This window comes from Aplidium turbinatum, chromosome 17, assembly GCF_918807975.1.
Source record: "Aplidium turbinatum chromosome 17, kaAplTurb1.1, whole genome shotgun sequence".
NCBI classification, from domain to species: Eukaryota; Metazoa; Chordata; class Ascidiacea; order Aplousobranchia; family Polyclinidae; genus Aplidium; species Aplidium turbinatum.
Window position 1 is genome coordinate 17762114 of NC_137488.1, and position 21729 is coordinate 17783842.

The following is a 21729-nucleotide window of genomic DNA, read 5'->3' on the forward strand; positions in this document are numbered from 1 at the left end:
TGAAATGTATTATACAGTATCAGAAAAATTTCAAGTGGATTAAGTCAAATGAATCATTCTGAACTGAGCGAAACAACATTTGAATTTAATGAATGAATTAATAGCATGGTTTACTTTTGGATGACTACCAGATATTGCAAGAACAAACGCTTGCAGCCATTAACCCTATCAATAGGCTACTGTTTGCATGAAAATATTTTGCATACAGATTGCTCGGCACAACGATTGTAATGTTTGAATGAAAAGGCAAGGGAATGTGTATTTAAAATAGAAAATAAAAATTTAAATATTTCAATATTTTCAATTTTGTCTTGGGAATGTAAATTGTAGGAAGCACAACTTCTACCATAGAATCTAATTCACGTTCATGGCTAGAAGAAGGCAGTTGAGGTGATTAATTTAGTTTTGTCGAGGTCTTTGAAGATTAAGGTTTTCCTGGGGATAAACCATCGAGCAAGGATACACGAATAACCCTAGATCCGCTTGTATAGTCAGTGTATTCAATATCGTCTTTACCAAGCCGGGCCGTTATTTGCGCGGCGACGTCGACAATTTCACGCAAAACTCCGTTTCTACGCGAACGCAAACCGCTTCCTCCCCTCCCATTTAAGTTTTTTTGCTGAGAAACTAAGTGCTTGTACTGTTTCTCTAATTCTGTCAAGGTCTTTCGTGACATTTTCGTTCTGATATTGGTGGCAGTACTTGCAAGGCGAGCGATGGTGGTAGAAGGAGATGTTGTCAGCCGATTCCTGATCTATAAAACAAGATAAGCTCATATGTTTATAAATCGTCTGCTGCTGGTGATATAGCGTGACCATTTTTCTCGATGTTCACTTTTTTCAGCAAACTTTCAGTCTACTTGTATTTAAAAGCCCAAGGTGTGGTTCACCCAAGTCATCTCAACTATTTTTTTACTTGTTTTTTAATTTTTTTTGATACAAGTAAACTAGGCTATAATGCTTAAAGTTTCCTGAAAAATTAAACATCTAAAAATGTGGTCACGTTTGTATTGTGTTCATAAATTGTCTTCCATGAAAGAGATAACTTCCATATTTAGAGAAGGATGTATTGAAATTTATGACACTGCTAATGTCTGACACCAATTTTTATTGAGCATATTTTTTCAAAATAAGCATTTTGTTTCAAATGACTAATTTGTTGTTTGCTACTTTATGTGTACTACTTCATTTTGGTTTTCTTTCATTTTCGTATTTTTCTTTCGTAAAAAGAAAGCCAGTTTTTGGTTTGAGTTTTAGAAACAAAACTCCAACAAACATACGATATTGCGTTTTTTATTTAATTCAAAAAGTGAGGACTATACCAGGAAGTTTTAGAAAGAAACTAAAGCTGTTGACAAATTAGGCTGCAACAGTTTTGTACATTGGAATGATTAAAATGAAAATCAAAAGAAGACAAAATATAAATTACGATTACGCGAATAAAGCACTCATTTTGTTTGTCCTTACATGTCTACTACCCAATTCTTTATAATCTTTTTCTTAAATTTTGTACCAGTATATTGTTGGAAATCGTGGCAGAACACCAGTGTAAGATTTAGGCTTGCAGCTTTTGATTTTAATTTTATGTAACCATCTATTTAAATCTTTCTTTAATAAATCTTTCATAATAATCTTTAATATGTTAAACTTGATAACGTTGCTCGGCTTCGCATGCCTATGTTTCAACAAGACAAACTCTCTACCGAAGCTGTATCATCTATTTAAAATAAAAATTTTATGCGTGTTGATAATATCGGAGTTTGCTTTATTTGTTCGTTTTGCGTATTTTTCAAAATTTCTTTTTTACATGTGGCTAGCTGAAGATGCTATTAGGCTACTATAGCGACATCGATTCTTAATAAATTACACTAAGAGGTTAGATTGTTGTGCAAATGCCAGCATTTGATGAATGCAAAATAGCAGTACCTTTTTAAACAAGTTTTTCAAACAATTATTCAAACAATCACATTTCGGTAATTGTCATATTTTGTTATTGTTATGATCTGAACTATTTGCTATTGAATTGATTGTTGGAATTTTCACCTTTACACGCTTTTCAAAAAAAAATGTTTACACTGAGAAAACTTTTTAGGAAACTCAGTCGGAAATTTAACCCCAGCAGCTAATTATTAATCATTATGGTTTGTTTTTTTATGATGTTTTATTCTTTAATTTCTGTGAGACGGAGCCAATGGTATGTTTCCCCGTGTAGTCTATACCAAAGTACGGTACATCTAACAGCATTAAAAAGATTAGAGTTTTTCATAGAATTTGATAATAGGATTATGATTTAATTACAAGTTCAAAAGTAATAATTTTCTGCTTTAGAGGTCAAACCTAAGGTATATGTCTGACTGGACCTGCGCAGACAATTAAAAGATTCTTTGTTTAATTCAAATTGGATTATGGTGAGCCGATTTTTATCAAAAATAACAATTTAATGTTGTTGCTTTAAAAATGTTGCTTTTTTTCTTTTTATTGTGACAAGTGCAACTGATTGCAACTGCAAAATTTAATTATTATTTGTATTTCTTGTAAATTGTTACTTTGTTTTCAAACCGATGTTAAAAATTCATGGCTATGTACGTACATAATGAATGCTTTCACGATAGTTCCCGAGTGGGTATCCCACTGTATTTGTAACTCCTGTCTACTGTGAATTATATTTTTTGCCCAAACCCTGTGCGCTACTGATGAATTGTATCTTCTCATCGAATAATTGACTTTGTGCTATGGTCATCGTAATTTTTTTTCTATTTTTTTTGTTTTTAGTCGATTTTTTTTTGCATTTTTTTGGCAAAATTTTATGGCTGCAATAAAATATGACTGATTTTAGCAAGCAAATAAGTTTAAAGTTGATAAAATAAAAATAAAATAAAACCTGTTCGTCTAAATTGATATCCATACATCGAGAGTTATAAAAGTACAGCAAGAAACAATCAAAAAGATATACCCTCAATGGTTTTGAAGATGGGTCGAAATGAGGGGGAAATGGGGGTCCGTTATGGTTTTCATGACGACAGACAAACCCCTTCCTTAATCTTGATCTCGAGGATTTCGTGTGTGAAGATGCACAATACCTGAAGAACATGTTTTGAGAAGTTGAAAACTTGTACTAAACCATCGCAAAGAGACGAAGTGAATTTGCTTATAATGATTTTGAAAAAGTGTCATTGGTAAATTTTTATATAGCAAAACTTGCAATCTGGCAACGTTACACAACGAACGATGTAAAAATGGCAACGTGTTGGCTGGCGTTGTTTGATCATCAGAAAGTGGTTTACAAAATGAATTAGTCTGAATGTAGAGCTGACTGAAGCTCTAACACAGTCCTTTAAGCTATTTTACTGTGAAACATACTTTTCTGCAACATATTATTGCGCTTTTCACGACTACTTTGAAACGCATTCAATAGCACTGCAGATAAAGATAGTTCAGTTTTCGAAGTATTTGCTGAACCTAAGTTTAGTGTATACACTTTGGACTCTTTAGTTTTGATTAGATTAACTTTACAGAAAATATTTGTATACGTTTCATTCAGCTAGAGTACAAGACGATAAAAACAGACCTTTCGAGCTGATTGAAGGTGCATCCTTCTTCACAACATAACCTTGTGATTGAAATAGGATCCCCACGTCTAGTTCGGGGGTGACCTGCGCAATGTTTAAAGTATTGTCAGAGATAGTCTGTCTGCACCATCATGATTTATAAACAGTAAAATCCGTAATTTTTCTTTATTGTAAAAACGACGGATTTTGCTGTCTGGGCTGGTTGGAATGAGCCAGCCATTCATTTAACTCATATTCCAGTTCAGAAAACTATTTAGTTTTGCTTGTTTTATTTATGGCATAGAAAATCTTTAAGTCAACTAAATTCAGCCAAAGCCATGTTGTGATTGTTTGTTTCATTTTTTTATTGAGAATGGTGTGAAAAAATTGTATTAAAAAACAAAAGTGTCGCAGACATAATCAACTATGATAAGATTTCATGTTTCCTGCTTTGTACTCGCTTTGCATAAAGCTTTGTAATATTGTAATAGACAATATGCTCAGTCTAAGTCGTGACTTTTTATTGATCTACCATATTGTATCAATTGTATAAGACTATAAGTGAAGTTAACGAAAAAAAATCTTCGCGCTTCAAGACATATTACATACAGTATACTTCATTATTCTGGATTCTTACCTTGTTCCTTTGTTGGGTTATAAATTCCTCTTGTGCCACATATATACCTTAAGGCATCGATAATATGGGATCCGCATATATGCTCTGGCTGATCTGCATTAGTTGTCGTTATCAAAAATGTCAAACAAAATAAAAATATAAATAAAATAGATAAACAGTTTTTGGTGCGGCTGAAAGTTTTCATCGCGGTCTTTTCGATACATTTCGTTCTTGATATGATTTCACAGTTTTGATTTTGCGATCTGTCTTGAATATCGTTTCGACTGAAAGAAAAAATCTTTGTATTTTTCCACCTTGCACATAAATATGGAATTTCAGTTGCTTCAATCATTATGGCTTTTGTCAGATGCCTTTCACAAATATTTAGATTTTGCAAAGTAATTCCATGTATCATCTGTAATAATAAAAAAATTAGTAATACTCGTTGTCCATTGCAATAATAAGCTTTCGTTTCCGTTATAGACGTTTGCAAGGTTAGCGACATTAGATAATGAAATTCTAAGAAGTTTTGACAAGACGTTTGCATGTGCTTTTGCCAGACTGCATAACTTGTACATAGCTGGTGTGGTGGAAGCCATCTTGTAATTAACTTCCATCGACTTGCGCTTTCAATTTATACTCATGACTTGCAAAAGATGTGAAAAAGGTTGGACAGAAAATACGTGTTGGTAGAAAGACACAGAAAACGAGTTTAAAGCTTATCTACATTTTCAAAACTTAAAAGCATTGTTATCTGTTGAGAGAGAAGTTATGCTTTGCAGCATTCCTTCGCAGGATGACCTGATGTTAATTACCCAGACGGTAAAATCTGTCATTTGTGCATTGAGTAAACGTCTGCAGACGTTGTAAAATGCAACAATCAATGTAAAAATGACGGATTTTGGTGTCTGAGATACACAAACTTTATATGTTTTTTTTGTAAATTGTTATTATTTTTATACAAATAAGCCTACAAATATGTAATTTTTGTTTTCAGAAAAGTAATCAAATTTTCCATTTATGCATCTGCGGAACATCCATTTTAATAACATGCAAATGATTCGTATTCTTTCAATGTTAAAAAATGTGATCAAAACTTGAGCGAAAAAGTTTTTGTTTTGTGGCTAGGTTTTAATTTTGTGAGATTGAGATTATTACATACGTTAATCTGAAATAGATTACAAAACTTGGCAAAGAATGACATTTCCTCCGTATCTGTCACCAATTTGAAAGTTAAGGTGTTCACGGCAGGATTATTGTAAGACTTGTTTCTTGTTTTCACGAAATATTTTAATTTAGAACTTGTTTTTAAATTTGTTTTTTCGTGAATCTTTGTTTTTGCAACCAATGTAGTCATTCAGTTTGCTTGTTCCGTGTGAGTTGTACCAAAATAAACAACAGACTGGATAAGCAGACTACTGTGTCTAAAACTTTGCATCAGAAAATAACATTGTCAGAAAAAAGCCTAGGTAAGCGATCAACATGATTTTTTTAGACCAAATCTTCAAGTAACTTTCCATCAGGGATTTATTGCGGGGTGATCAATTTGGCAGTGATATCCTACAACTGGAGATAAAAGTGTTGCCAGATTCTTTTAAACTTTAAAATATTTTTTTGGCATTTTTAGAGCAATGGTCAGAAAAGCTTCTCCGTTTAAAACTAACTTAAAGTTTAAAGTTGCATAAGATTGAGTTAAAGCAATTTGTAGATGTGTTACTTTGAAATAAGAACGTGAATTTACGTGCAAATCTTAAATTGAAAAGTTTAAAATATAGTTTGTAGACATTTAGGAGCAAAAAAAACATACACTTGAGAAACTTAACATACACCTCAGGAATATGAAGTTTCATGTTTTAGTTGTTGAAGCTGGTAATTATTTTTCAGGTAATATGTTACCTGAATATGTTTTTCAGGTAATATATGCAACAATTATGATAGTTTGATAATTAAATGATAAAATTGCTTTAGATTAGTTTCAAAATATTTGTTTACGTCAAGTTCTTGACAACTACTACTTTAAAAATGCCAAAATGATATTTTTACAAAAAATTTAAAAAATGTCTGGCAACACTTTTATCTCCATTTTTCAGATATGGCAGCCGAGTTGGCGATCCCCCGCTTCTATGAATCTCTGCTTTCCACCCCAATGGACTTCTTCTTGCTTATGAGGCAGCAATTCAGGCAACATCTCCCAATTGTTGCAACCAGAGTAATGTCTTCATATCAAGGTCTATGAGATCCACATGTTCTGCAGGTCGAAACACTGGACAGTGATTAATGATGTGCTGTGCTGTTTGACAGTCACCACAAACACAGGCTGGTGAGTCACACAATCCCCAGGTAAACATATTGTGCTTGAAGCGACCAACACCAGTACGGAGGCGATTCAGAATCACCCATTCTTTTCTTGGCAGGTCTGAGCCAGGTTGTACCGTAGTGTCTGGTGTGACTTGGAACTGGTTGGGCCGTGAGATGGTTTCTCAGCGGTCTCTCCATGACTTCATCAGGTCAAAGTGACCTTCATGAAGCGCTACAACGTGTCGAGAAAAAGGGTGCCTGGAAGGCAGGCGTTGACGTGTGAGCTGTTGTGCGTCAAGGACTACATTGTGGAGGAGATGGCGATCATTGACCTCTGCCTTTAATGCGAGCCGTAGTTTTGGTGGGGCGATGCCTGAAAGCACTGGTAGTAAGTCTGTCGGAGTTGGACGCAGGCATCCAGTGATTATGCGCATGGTGTCGTTAAGGGCGATATCTACTTTTCCTGCGTGTGTGCTGCGGCACCAAACTGGAGAAGCATATTCGGCAGCACTGTACACAAGCGCTAGGGCACTAGTGCGCAGTGTTAGGGTTTTGGATCCCCAAGTCATAGCCGTACGAGACCAAACCATTTTGGGGGGGCAGAACGTAAATTTGCCCAAATCTGCACGCTTTTATAGACATTGCCCAAATATAATGTATGCGGTGCATGGTAACAGTGAAAAACTAACATAACAAGAACACCAGCTAGCGAGAATTTCTTACCCAAGTAATCAAGATAGAACAACTGAATTCATCCTTGAATATACCTTGCTTGTGCATTGCTCGATGCTTCTGCACTTTGGCATGGTAGGTAGGAGTAACATTTAGGAGTAGCCCTATTATATACTTCAGCACTAACATTTTAAATGTTGGTGAAATTAACATGACACAGTTGCATATACAAACTAAATATTTGTTTTTTATTTTGGGGCGCAACTGCATCATTTTAATTTGGGTAGTTTTATAAAAGCAACCAAACAAAGCTAAGCAACACCACAACATTAACATTACCGTGCATTTAACAGGTACAGTATAACATTTTTTCGTTAAATGTTGTGGTGTTGCTTAGCTATGTCCGTTTATGGTTGAAAAAGTACTGTAACCTCTCCACCCGAATTGTTTTATAAAAGTATTTACCAGATTTATATAAATTCATATTTTGTAGCTTCCCAAATCAAGATGATGCATTTATGGATATTAGGCCTATGAAAAAAATTAAAGACTTTGTAAATTTTGATGCCGAGGCAACTGCATCATGCCAATTTGGGCAGTTTTATAAATAGACTATGATCAGATAATTTCATATTTTTTGTTGCCCAAATCTAAACGATAAAGTTATGTAAATGGGAAAAATTAATGAATTTGTTCATTTTGGGGAAACTGCCTCACGTTAATTTGGGCAGTTGCATAAACAGACTAATCAGATAATGTCATGTTTTCAGCTGCCCAAATCAACACGATGCATTTGTGAAAATTAATAAAATTAGCTATAAGCTATAGCAAATTTTGTGTTTTGATTTGGGCAGATTCACAAAAGTATTAGAGACATATTTTGATGGCTGCCCAAATTGGCATGATGCAGTTGGTTAAATGCATTTTGTACTACAGTTTGATCACCATACAATACATCAATATGGGTGCGCCAAATGAAAATTTTGCGGCATATTTCTTGTGCAAATAAGAGGCTGTAGCCTACGTACTTAGTTTGATAGGTAAAAGATATTAATTTGTAGTTTTTCTTTATTCATGCAATTTTAAAGCTTTTCATATAGCAATTTTTTCCCTAATAATTGCAAAATTTTGCCCGAATTCGCGACGTTTTGAAACAACAGGGGGGGCAGCTGCCCCCCTGCCCCCTGGCTCGTACGGCTATGCCCCAAGTCGACCCAACTAGACAGCTGAGAAGGTTGTTTCTTGCTGATGCTTTTGCACGAACTGAGTCACAGTGTTTTTTATACGTGAGTTGCCGATCCAAGGTCACTCCCATATATGTAGGGCAGAGGTCATGTCGGATAAGGGTTCCATCTAGGGGGACTCGTAACTGGCGGCCAGCTTCCTTGTTGTTGAGGTGGAAAGGTGTGATAGTGGTTTTAGCTGTGCTGAGTTTTAGTCTCCAGTCCTTTAGGTATTGTGAGATCAGCTTCACATCCTCGGTGAGGACATCCTCCTCTACCTTGGTCCAATTTTTGTTTGTATACAGTAGGGCTAAATCGTCTGCATAGCTGTACTGTGCGGACTTTGTCTGGGGAATGTCGCTAATATAAATATTGAATAACATGAATGCTAATCAAGATACTTGTGGGACTCCATTTCGTAGACGACGGAGGCGGCTGGATTGTCCGTCGCTAGTTTTCAACACAAATGAGCGGTTTGCTATGATGTTAGCGAGAAAGCGAACAAGTTGTTTGTCAGGAATTTTTGTAGTAGTTTAAGCACCAGGCCTTGGTGGCACACTGTGTCATAAGCAGCCGTTAAGTCTACTAATATGACACCGGCTTTATTTCCCCTCTCGAAACTATCCTCTATGTCATTAGTCAATTTAGTTGTTTGATCGGTTGTACAACGCCCATGGCGGAAGCCAGCTTGTTCTGCGGAAGTTGCGGATCAATGACTGGTTCAAGGCGTGTCATAATAAGCTGCTCAAGAATCTTGTAGGGGACACAGAGGAGGGAAATAGGACGATAGCTCTTGGGGTCGTCCAACGGTTTTTTCGGTTTGGGTAGGGCAATCACGCTGGCCTTCCGCCATATCTTAGGAGTTGTGTTGCGGTTGAGACAGATTGAATAAAAGTCTTTAAGCCAGGAAAGACATGTAGGGCCGCTGTGTTTTAGAAACTCTAGTTGTATGTGATCGGGTCCTTGAGCTTTGCCACATTTCAGTTGTTGGATCGCCATTTGCAGCTCTTGGGTAGAAAAAGGAGCTGACAAAACGCCATCAACACTCGGGGCACTCCAAGGTCTGCTACACTCCTGTTTTACTTTAAGTTCGTGTTTCTTGTTAGCACCAGGGAATTTTCCATTAGCTAGAAGTTGATGGGCAATGCTGTTGGCTGATACAGGGCAAAGTTTAAATGGTTTTGAACTGCGGCCAGTGAGACGGTTGAACGTCTTCCATGCCTTCCTGCTGGAGTGAGTAAAATCGATTGATTGGACTGTATCCTGCCAACGCTTTAATCGCTTTTTGTCAAAACAGTTCATCAGGTCAGAGGCACTGACTGCAGCATCTTCATTTGAGTCAGCGCTCAAAAAGGCATTGTAATGTAAGTCACATTCCTTGTCCCAAGTGGGAATGAATTTGTGACGAACGTCACGAGGGACTGTCTTCTTATAGCTACCCGAGAGAAGATATTGCAAAGGGCTCGGTAGCATACGTTGATGTCGGCAGAGGCGGGTTGAGGAAGTTTCTTTATCTCTTTATCAACCTGTTGTGTAAACTTTTCCCAGTTTGCTTTTTGAAAGTTCCACCTTTTAACTGTTGGATTAGTAGGGATAGGTGCAATGGGGTTTGCTGGGGTAATCAGTGATGGCCGGTGTTGTGATTTTGGAAATGGGTCGAGTATCATTCGCTGTGGTATTGGGCCAGTTAGATTGACAAAGGCCAGATCAGGGTTAGTTGTAGTGCACCACCTTCCGAAGCGGAAGCTGTTAGGCTGTTTGGGATCAAACAGTAGCTGGACACCGCAGGTTGATGCCCAGGATTCTAAAGCTAATCCGTCTTGGTTTGAGTGTTGATAGGCCCAGGTGGTAATATGACAATTAAAAACTCCAGCATATATGCATGGCACCAGAAACATGGGAATAGAGGTTTGCTGAAGTTTAGCGAGAGGTGGTTTGTACAGATTAATTACAGTTGTACCATTGATTTCCGTTGCTGACCATTCCAATGCAGAACCAGGATGGGAGGAGGACACTGGTTTCCATTTTATAGAATCTTTTACAAAAGTGGCAATACCGTGGATGTTGCTATAAGTTTGTGCAGCCAATGTGTATTCGTGAATTTTCAGAACCAGCACTGTTGGTGGCGTGTGTCTCCTGTAGAAGAATAGCCGTTACTTGGTTGGCCTTCACTATTTGTTTTCCGGCAGCAGTGGCCGAGTGGTTAACGCGTTGGGCTTGCAGTCGAGAGCCTGCATGTTCGACTCCAGCCACCCGCACTTGCTGTTGTTTCTCTGGGCAAGAAACTTTACGATAATTGCCTCTACTCAGTGATCGATTTCGAGTAATAGGTAGTACCAAATTTAAGTCATAAGTAGAGTAGACAACCGGAAACAGACATTGCCGTCGGCTGCAGCGTGGGTCAGGTGTACGTCGCAAGGCGTACACCGATGCATAGCGCTCAAGTCCGCTTTCCGCAATGATAAAGATCCTGATAAAGATATGAAAAACAAACAAAATGTTGATTTTAGACTTGGTCAGGCCTTCCACAATCAACTGCAGCAAGGTGATGCCTTCCCATACGACAACTGAAGTTGCCCACCCTGAGCAGTTATTTGACATGAAGGGCGCATGCTCTGGGTCGGCATCACTCTGTACAGGAAGGAGTTGCATGGAGCTCTGTGAGCTACAATTGCTGTCTCGATTTGTTGTCATTCGCTTGATTGCAAGAATCAATTACCAGGGCTCACCACTAAGTTAGGAGGTTGACAACTTAAGCCCCAATGGACTGTTCCAATATCAAGATGAAAATACTCATTAAATTTTCGGACACTATTTTAGACGATATTTCGTTTTCTGACGTCCAATACAAGAACGGCTACAAATGAAACCAACCAGATTGTGGCTTACATTGATGGGAAAACTCATGTTTCTGTCTGTAACATTGTTAACTTAGACATACAAAACAAAGTAATTTCAACGGGTTTAACATTTTATTACATAAAGAAATACAACATAGTTAAAATTTTAGTTATGTAGTATTTCTTTGTGTAATAAAATGGTAGTCTAATGTGTAAATATTTAGTAGTCTAGAGGTGATCCCATAGCCTAATCAGTTACTGAGCTTTGGGGAATGAAAAGATAAGGTTCTCATCACACTACGCATAAAATAAAGTAAGGAATGCACAAGAATATATCATAGGCCTACTATATTGTACTGTACATACTTTGAGCAAAAAAGTGCCATTGCTTGATTTTAGCTGCTTGTGGTTTAACAAAATTATCTCTTAACCAATATTGCATCCACAAATCGGTAGGAAAACAGTCTCAAATTCGGAAAAAAGTTTTTTTTTTAGAAACCATCCAGACATCAGCATTAAATATTGCTGAAGACCTGTAATTTAGAGGTCATGAAAAGCTCTGCAATGAATGATTTTGGTAAAGTTATGTTGCATTTTATATGAAATTTGTAAGTTAGCTGTGAGAAAATATGTTTAGCAGTGTCAGGCAAGCTACTGCGCTTTGCAATGTAAAGAAAAGACGGAATTCAGCAAATCGTTGTGCCACCTCTAAACGCTAATAGATTTCTACAAGATTTGTCACATTATCTTTTCTCATAAGTTATATTGCATCACGTTTTTACAAATAAATTTGAGCCACTTTGTTCTTTCATATGTTGCCTATGCAGAGATTTGGATTAAATTTCAAAGTATTAGCTTATAGGTTATTAGTCTTACGACCTTGTATTTATTGTTGATAAACAGAAAGAGATATTGTTTCAGATGCACAGCAGATGCATAATATTGTTTCTGTTTGGTGAGCTTTTGAATTTTAGTTGTCAACAAACAAATCCGTTTAAAATTCTATCGAAGTACGACTGTTCTCTCACGGTAACTGCATTTAATTATATGTTCAGTTTCTAATTGAGGCGGCATTTCAAAAATACAAAACGGCAAAAATAGTAATTTAAACTTGCAGTATAACACCTTTGGAAAGGTTAAACATTTTAATGTCGTAACGAAATAAACAAAGTCTGCAAATAACTTTCCTTTCTCGTTGTTTTTCTACAGCGTACGGTAAAGATGTAGCATGATGGGGTCTTGAATTTTTCTACATGGATATGACCATCATCTTGGAAATGCAAGCCAATGACCGAGACTATAGTATGCAAATATCTTCCAAGAGGCAAATATAGCTGCAAATAATGTTGGTTTAACGACTTGTTTTTCCAGATTGGCTTCAAAGTAGAAGAACAAGATAATCCTCGAAAATGTACAAGCTTTTTTTTAAAATAAGTTATTTGTTATAAAATTTGTTTTAATTTTTTTTTCTATGACGGTTAAAAATAAACGTAAATATGTTACATCTGGTTGTGCAACTCGATTTTTTGCGCTCATAATTCTCTTGCACGCAGCGTGTCCTTATGACATTCTGTTTTGGAAATATAAATGGCAGCCTGAAGGTTAGATATTGAAAAGGTAGCCAAACGAATAAATGATTGAGTGGCGTGAAGGTTTTGGGGAACACCTTGGATTTGGATGATGCAGAGGTAGTAACGTGATATGAATGGAGTTGATTACAACTTGAAGCACACCTTTAAAATAATGATTGAAAGTCGAGAAACCATGTTTAGGAAATGTGGTGTGAGGACATTCTCTCATTTTGGCTTCAGTTCAATTCCAGCTGCCTGGCGTACCACTGGAGTGGGTAGCACAAACAATTTACTTATCAGTTTACACAGCTTTGGTAGAGAGTTTACTTTTGTGTAAAACTAAAATAAGATAAAAATCTTGTGGTGGTTCTTGGTATGTTTTATTTACCGGTTCACTAGTTTACGTAGGACATTTGTCATTTTCTGTGGTTTTGAAGTCTTTTATTTTGCAAATACTGTTGAAATCTATACGATTTTTACAAATAATAAATACGTTGTTCTTTGCCACGTTTTGATTAAGCGCATTTTATGGGTGTAATTGTGTAAACTTCGAAAAGTTGTTTGCCACAAGTTACTTATGACAGAGCAATAGTTTTGGTGAGAACAAATATTGTGCTTTATATTTAGCTTTTATATTGCGGTAAACATGTAACAGACTTTGGCAAAATCATTGCGGTATCGAAAAATTTGTTGGAGAAAGTAAATCTGATTTTGGTTTTTGAAGCTGAATGACCTTTACTGACACTTAAGTGGAAGTGGTGAGAGCGTCTGCAATGAGCTTTGTGCTTTAACCACTCACAAGATATGTTTGAAAGCAGTAGCGTAGCCAGGAATTTTGAAAGGGGGGGGGTTTTGACCACCCAACGGCGGGGGGTCTGGGGGGCCTCCCCCAGAAAATTTTGAAAAATTACTTTGAATTTGGTGCATTCTGAGAGCATTTTCAACAAAAATGTGGGTACGAATATTTCTGTAAAATGGTGCTGTCCGGTAGCATAGCAAAAGGATAAGATCATGTTTTCTTCGGCATTTTTCGGAAAAAAAATCTAAGTCTCTGTGTTTTCTTGTTGCTAATTCCTGGCTGAGATGTTTGGATGTTTGGTATTGGCAAAACTCGCTGTTTTAATGCAATTTTGTTTAAAATTAGGCAATTTTTTTTTTAGACTGAAAGCATCATTCTCAATATCGTGACGTCACACGCCTGCCTAAGGGGGGGTTGTAACCCCCAAAACCCCCCCCTTGGCTACGCCACTGTTTGAACGTAGCCACAAAAAATGCTTTTCTTGTTTTCTGTCCACTCAATTGGCATCCTCAACCTCCAGGTACAAATATGAGTACTGTCTTTGTGAACCACATTTTAAGCTCTCTGGCAATTCATGTTTGGTTTGCAGTGACGTACGTAGGCTACATCTAATAGGGCTACATACAGTGGCGCGGGAACTATTTTTCTCTAGGGGAGGCTGAAGCTGTCGTAGTGCTGTCAGCTTCTGGGGGGCTTCGCCCCCCAGACCCCCCTTACATGGGGGAACATTTACAACTGGTACTGGGCATTCGGTCTCCTCCTGTGAAAAAAAAAAAACGACGATAAAACACACACATTGCAAATTGTAACAAATGAAGAACGGCAAACAGCAAAGCAGCTGTTCAGGAAATTAAAATGAAAATGAACAAATTAGAAAGTTATATGAAAACGACAGTTTGTAGAAATGAGAGCTCTCACACGCTTCCGAAGATTGATTTTCGCTCAGGTGTTTTCTCCATAAACTGTGCCATAAGTTCTTTGACATCCACAGTGTCCAAAATGTTTTGGTGGACAAGCATCAACGCAAGATGAGTACCGTAAGTCGTTTTTGTGTCATTGAGCTTCTCAACCACGTTTTCAGGCGTCTTAGAGCAGAAAAAGAATGTTGTGATGATGCAACCGAAACCGAGAGGCAAAAGCAGAGCTCCACGAATTTTCGCGTTTTTTGAAAAGATTTAGTGTTTGAGGGTTTAGTTGCAATAGTATCTCAGCAACCTTTTGAACGTAGTTTGCGGTTTTTCCACTTACAACATCGCTGAGCAAAATAAGTTCAGTTTTTAGGCGATCTTTTCTGATGGCACTGGGTAAGCTGATCTCAGTATCAGATCTTTTCTCACCGTTTGCACAGATCAAAAGGACCTTCTCTCTGTTGGCTGCTGTAAGCAGATCTGCCTGGTCGAATCTTCGATCAAGCTCAGCTTGAACCAAATCAAGGGCTTCGATGTATTGCCGTTTCTACGCTCCTTCTCCCGCAGACGACAAAGCATCCGATTCCTCTGTGTTTCGAAATCTTGCTGGAGTTTTGCTCACTCGGGGATCCTTTGGCGTTTTTAGGTTATTGACAGACGCAAAGACGTTCGCTGCTTCCATAAGCTTGGAAACGGATTCATCTTTTCTGAGATTTTTGATCCGTTCGCGGAGAGTGGTGATTGATTCCAAAGCTGAAGAAGCAAAGATTTTTGGAGCTGTCTTGTGACGGCTTCTGCAGGCTGAAAAACTTCCCCGCTGCAGGTAGCCTAATCGCAAAATAAAGCCGCGTCGTGCGTGCTTGTTTTACCAAGCCGAATATGTTTGCACGTGCGTCTCCTCTCATTGCACTACGGTATCTTCTGTCATGTCGGTCAGACTTGACAAGCAATATCATGTATTATTGTAATGTGCAGAAGTAGCCTACGCATGAAATGTAAATATTGCAGAATGATGTCCAATAAACGATGTACCGCCGTGTTAGTAGGGAAGGTGGCTAGCACTGCCATTGAGAGGTATACCTCCCTGTGATTGACGACTCTTTATTGCAAATGATGAGCGCGACACGTAACAGGAACTCGATTCATCGTAGCAATTAGTGTTCGAAAAAATTTCTGAAATTATGTTATGTAGGCCTACCTTAAATTGTCAGAATTTTCTAGGGGGGCTAAAGCAATTATTAAAAATTCCAGGGGGGGCTGAATTTTCTCTAGGGGGGGCTGCAGCCCCTTGAGCACCCCTACTTTCCGCGCCCTTGGCTACATATAGCTTACAAAAGTACCTGCGGAAAAAAACAAATTCTACCGTGAAACTACTTTATTTTTAAAACACAAGATTAGATAAAAATGCAACTTGATTAAATGCCTGTTATAGTTTTAAATTAAGACGGATTGTATATAAGAAAACATTCTTAAGATTTCGCAAGTACGAGACCATTTCAAACTGCAACACAAATATTGCATAATTTTTAACCTTAATGGTGGACTTCGATATAAACCAACGACTTAATACAATTAAACTCAACTATTCTTGCACCAAGAGTGTTTTTGTTTATCATATCCGAATTTACAATTGCGATGCCTTAAATCACCCGCCTTCATCTCTTACCAAAAAATGCAGTTTCTTAAATAAAACGGATGCTCACGAGTTTGCAATCTGCAATGTATTGTTATACACGTATAACGTATGCTATGTAAGGAGCAAGGAGGCATTATACGATTAACATGAAGCAATTTCGATAACAAGACTCCAACATCATACTAAATCATGTAGCAATTAAAAATACAAAAAAAAAACTTTCCAAATAAATTTAATCATTAAAAAATTATCATTTTCTGAGGACTGCTCTCGTTCAAAGTAATATTTTTCCAGACCAAGACGATGCGATCTCACCGGAAATGTTGTATTTAGAGTTCAGGGTTATCCATACTCTCTACAAGTAGGCTACTCTAAAATATCTGGATTAAGATTGCAAAAAAGACTTTCTTAGTCCAAAGATAAGATCCTAACAATCATTTAAATTCAAGTTAAGGTCAAAAAATATTAAAGCTGTAATAATATGGAAAGTTTTGATCAACAAATTTAATATTGGCCACGCTGTGATCACGCGTTTGCTACATGGACATTTGAAACTCTGATCTTTGGGAACAAATTTGACAAGTTCTTTGGCAACTGTGGAAAAAGTTGAAAACTGGCACAAAAAAATAAAATGTAAATTAGTTCTTTTTCCCCCATAGTACATAAGCCTACCTAAAATCATCTATCGCCTTTTAACAGTCTAAAGCAGTGTTTCTTAACTATTTTTTACCTTAGAGCGCACTTGCAGATCTCTGAAAATGTGGGCGAGCAAAGTGAGCGCAGATAATCTGTTTTCAGGTATACCGGTATTTCTCTTGAATTGTTTGTAAGTTTTTGCCATATAAGCTCATAGTTGTAGGCCTGTTCTTTAAAGTAATGTATACTCAATGAAATAGGCCGACAGAGCAAGAAAACAACTTATAAAATAGAAAACCTTTAATATTGTAATAATTTTAAATTATGAAAACACACAGCATAGCCGTGGGTTGAAAAAAATTGGTTTTGATTTGAATAGCTACTTCAAACGAACAGATGAATTTACTTTTTTAAGATTTTATTTTTAAATTTCGAGAACAAAGTTTCTTTTTTAAAACGTTAGGATAATTCATTTTATGTTTTATTTCATTTTGGCTTTTGAACACGCTATGTCTCCAGACGTTGAATCATGGAAAAAAAGGAGTGGTTAGCTAACTATAAGTACGTGACTGCATGCAGCTTCACAAGGAGATCTTGATGCATAGGCTTGAGAAGGATGAGCTGAGGAGACATAAGCTATTTATTAGTCGCTTAGTTTATGAAGGGAGTGGCTAAGTGCAAAATGCAACGGACGCTTTGATCGTTTGTTAATCTTTCCACCACACATAAGATTTCAGACACGTCAACTTACTTTAATCCAAGGATTAAAGGCTAAGATACACTGAAAGCAAATATACGCATAATAATCTTCGGTTGGCAAAAATATACAACGTCAGTTTCAAAGTCTAAATAAAAGTTATCCACAAAGTGGATCAAGTTGATTTTCCTTGAAAAATATCTTACCTACGTCATCGTAAAATAAGTAGATTAACAGACCTTTCATTTCGATGCAAACAGAAAGTCACAACTTAATTTTGACCTTTGATATTTTTATTTGGGTATGATTTCATACTGGCTTCATCACAAACTTTATTTGACAGCGTGTTGGTGTGATCGTTCAATTAGCAACACAATTGATTGCATTCACTGCCTCATTGTCAAAGAAAAGAAAGACGTAGTCTACCTTCAATAACTTTGTATGCAAATACATGTGGCGACAGTAGTGTGCTGTGCGATTGTTCGTACATTTTTGCACAACTGCAATGGAACGAAATTGTTCTGCTGTTGCAACGCCGCTGTCTCCTGTTGTGACTGTAAATTTTCGTTTGCTTGCTAATGGTTTTGCTGTTTTGTCATCATCTGTTTAATGGAGCAGTTAGTATAGGTTTAAACCTCTGAAAAAATATGCGATATTTCATGGTCAAAATATTAGGAATAACATTGTAAACAGATTATCTTTGATTAACATCTTGTGCATTTTTTAAAAAAGAACCCTGCTATCAAGTTAAATAAAAAAAAAACTGCTAAGTTGTTTATTTTGTTTTCATACAAGTAAAATTTGTTTTGTCGAAACCTCTAGTAAATGACAAAAACATGTATAACTATGAAAGTGGTTATAAATAAAACTATGTTTGGTCTGCAGGCTTAATTCATTCGAACCTCTATAATATGCAACGAATGATAAACATTCTTTTATTGGTAACTTGATGAAATTATATGTAAAATTGTAAAAACATTCATCAAGATTAAGCAAACAATTATATGGTAAGTTGAGTGACAAATTTTTTTTTTATATTTTAATCAATTTATTGAAAACCCTTCTTGTCATAAATGAAGCAACGACATAGACCAAGTATCTTATAAGTTTCTTCTTTAAGTTGCTCGTTGAAGTGCTTGTTTCTTAGTTTTAATTCTGTTCAGGATATTAAAATAATGATAGAAAAATAACGAACCATCATATTTTGGACCACTGCTTCTACAAGTTTTTCAAGTCCATTTTCAAAAACAAAAACAATAGTTCCTGCATTGTCAGACATTGCTGGACTCTTGTTGACTTGTCGGGCTGATTATTTGGCTCCATCATAGTTGTTTATTCGAACAATTTTCTAAAATTGATTTTGCGGTGCTTTTTGCTTAATCGTTATTGATTAACGTATACCACTTCATGTTTTTAACATTTGTTAACAATTTGCTCGGTCATCACCACAATTTCTTAGTCAGAGATATGAGACGCGTTTGCAATGACTTGTGATTTACCTAAGAATTCGCTGTGAAGTGTTTTGTGCTTCGCATTGGCAGACATTAGTTTAATCTTTCAATCAATCTTCACGAAACAAACCTCCAGTTTAATGGAATTAGTTTTTACGCTGCATATTCGTCTGGGCAACACTCGTCAAAAGATTTCATGGACAACTCAACAGGCTCAAATTTGAACTTTTCTAAAACTGACAGTTGTCGGCCTAAGCTTCTCTTCGAAGATACAGCAGTTTTTGTTAGAGAAACAAACGTATCTGAAATGGGCTTTTGTCCACAATCTATTTGCATGTGAAAGTATTGAGCAAAATACAGCATAGCTTAATTAAACGGGGCCTTGTTTATACATTTTTTTTGTCAGATTGCTCATGCCCTTTGTTGATTCGCACTTTAGTGTTTGATAAACTACTAACAACATTGGTAAATCTGAATTAAAAAAAATTCAAACTCAAAAATGAAAAAATGAAAATTCTTTTTAGGTCAATAATGTCTTTTTAGACATTACTTTTAAAGAAATAAAAAAGAGTCAAAAGGCATTTAAATTTCACTCTGTGTGGAGCTACATGTACTTGAGAAGTTAACTGTTATTTTTTTATTCACTTTTTGATTCATTCATATCAGTTTGTATCCTCTGTGGATCCTTCTCTAGTATCATGGGCCAATCCTATAGAAGTTTGCTGGAACACCCCTTCATTTTCTTTGAATCAAAAATGAAAGATTAAACTTGGCCTAAAGCTTGCTACAAATAGGCCTAAGAATTAATCTTTTCAAGTAAACAATTTGGCAAGCTAATCAATCTGAAAATTTACAAACCCACAAAATTGACCCCCAAATAGAGATGTAAAAAAACGGGTTTTTTTGTTTTAAAAAAAAACGAGCTCGTTTTTTTTGTTTTTTATCGTTTTTTTTGTTTTTTATTCGTTTTTTTTGTTTTTTTTACCTATTTTTTTATTAAATGTCACAATATGCAGCAATTAGGGTAAACTCATTGCAATAGCGTCTCTTTCAACAAAAAAATAGTCTCATAACTCGTATAACATCTTTCAAATGAGACAATATGTCTCTCAAATCTCAACACACGAGCCATAAAGGTTTCTCATCGTCTCAAATAGTAACACAGTGTCCTATGGTTGGCACATCTCCAGTATTGTCTGTAATTTGGTTCAGCCAGTTGTTAAATGCAGTACCACACTCGTGTACAGTTTCGAAGCCACCTGAGATTTTGGTTAATGGGCATGTTACGTTAAGACCAGGTGGTCAGGGTCCTGTTTCTCTACTTCACAAAGGCACTTTTCACCAGCACACCACACCATTACCAGTACAACGTCAAGAGATTGTTCCAGTTGATGTGCATTTGGTGCAAACGTGATGAAAATCACACAAGCGGTTCTCGAGTTATAAGTGAAATAACCTTAGCCACTAAGTGGCTTTATAGATAAGGAGCAATAGAAAAACGGCCATATCTCAAGAACCGCTCAACATATTTACATAAGTTTTAGCTCTACCCCCATGTTTTATGGGGTGGGCTATCTGTTTATGAATATTAAAACAAGTTTTGGCTACTACTTTTTGAGCTAAAAAGAAATTAACCTCTTGTCGTTACGCACCAATAAAACCATGGTGCGTAAATTAAAAAAAATAATAATTGGGTAAAAGAAAGATTGATGACAAGTTTGGCAAAAGCAGTGTAGTGCTAAAGTCCCAACTTTTAGCCCAAATCACATTTAAATGTAGTGAAAGATGGAAACGTTTTGATGTTTTTTTATTTTCCCTGAAGAGATTCAATAATCCTTTGTGACGTCATAGTCATGTTTGTTTTCCCTTAATCACACCATTGTGCTGTCATAGACATGTTTAAAAGAAGTATGGTTATTGGTTGCACTTAATCCATCCAATTTGAACTAGTTTGCAGAACTTTGAGACTTTAGCACTTTTTTTGTTTTTGCCTAACTTTTCGTCAATCTTTCCTCTGCCCAATAAAAAAAATTAAAGTTTGCATCATGGTTTTATTGGTGCGTAACGACAAGAGGTCAATTTCTTTTTATCTCAAAAAACAGTAGGCCTAGTTCTCAAATAAAATAAGTTTTCATCTTTGATGTTTGTTTTGTATCTTTATCCTGCATTGTGGGAATATGGGTAAAACTTTATTCTTGTCAGAAAAAGCATTATAAAGCATTTATTCACTATGTGAACACTGAGCACTGAGCAGTGCTGAAAAACTCCACTTTAAAGGAAAAACTTCTTCATTCAAGGTTGGTAGAATGGTAGTTACTAGCAATAGTCAACATGGGTGGTGGGCATTTGAAAGGAACATTAACCTAAACCTTTTCTGACAAATGCACTAACTTTTGACAGCTAAAAATATCAATGATAAGGTCTCTTGCATTATATGTCCCGAATAATCTGCAAGAAGCATCAATGACGAAGTGTCCAATCCAAGATCTTACAACACACGAAAAGAATACTTCTGTTTCAACATTTATAAAGCATATACATCGTTGGCAAGCTATCAGTTACAAAACATGTTTAAACAAGCTATTGGCAATAGCTTGCATTAGTAAATTATCACGTCCACAAACAAGGTAAATGTGTGTACTGAATACTGCCACCTTGTTTTGTCAAAATTTCGTCAACCCATTGAGTGTGTACAAGAATAACCAGTACCACAGTATACTAACATCATAGGCTAACTTCCATAAAAGGAAAAAGAAATTAACTCATCTACATTATGTCATGTATCAAATTTCATTAATTCAATGTTTGTCAGGTCTACTGCCACAAACATGCCTG

General features: G+C 36.4%; 2 protein-coding genes across 2 annotated transcripts; both read right to left on the reverse strand.

Moving 5' to 3' along the window:
- Nucleotides 1–220: 220 nt before the first annotated feature.
- On the reverse strand, nucleotides 221–4519 carry LOC145786963 (uncharacterized). Its single transcript, XM_082598712.1, has 4 exons — nucleotides 4185–4519; nucleotides 3568–3652; nucleotides 2953–3079; nucleotides 221–754 (listed from the first exon to the last, which is right to left on the reverse strand). Exons 1-4 carry the CDS (start codon nucleotides 4513–4515, stop codon nucleotides 425–427), a joined length of 873 nt encoding a protein of 290 aa, XP_082454838.1. The 5' UTR covers nucleotides 4516–4519; the 3' UTR covers nucleotides 221–424.
- Nucleotides 4520–8995: 4476 nt separating this feature from the next.
- LOC145786272 (uncharacterized) lies at nucleotides 8996–11050 on the reverse strand. The gene is made up of 3 exons (XM_082597912.1): nucleotides 10851–11050; nucleotides 9832–10492; nucleotides 8996–9733 (listed from the first exon to the last, which is right to left on the reverse strand). The coding sequence occupies exons 1-3, from the start codon at nucleotides 11048–11050 to the stop codon at nucleotides 8996–8998; spliced, it is 1599 nt and encodes a 532-aa protein (XP_082454038.1).
- Between the last annotated feature and the right edge of the window lie 10679 nt (nucleotides 11051–21729).

Coding starts and splice junctions, on each gene's coding strand:
- LOC145786963 (XM_082598712.1), bottom strand. CDS start 4,515: ATGATTGAAGCAACTGAAATTCCATATTTATGTGCAAGGTGGAAAAAT. Junction 3,653..4,184: donor TAACCCAACAAAGGAACAAG/GTAAGAATCCAG, acceptor AACATTGCGCAG/GTCACCCCCGAACTAGACGT. Junction 3,080..3,567: donor ACCTTCAATCAGCTCGAAAG/GTCTGTTTTTAT, acceptor CATGTTCTTCAG/GTATTGTGCATCTTCACACA.
- LOC145786272 (XM_082597912.1), bottom strand. CDS start 11,050: ATGACAACAAATCGAGACAGCAATTGTAGCTCACAGAGCTCCATGCAA. Junction 10,493..10,850: donor AAGTCTAAAATCAACATTTT/GTTTGTTTTTCA, acceptor ATTCTTCTACAG/GAGACACACGCCACCAACAG. Junction 9,734..9,831: donor CCGCCTCTGCCGACATCAAC/GTATGCTACCGA, acceptor ACTTGGGACAAG/GAATGTGACTTACATTACAA.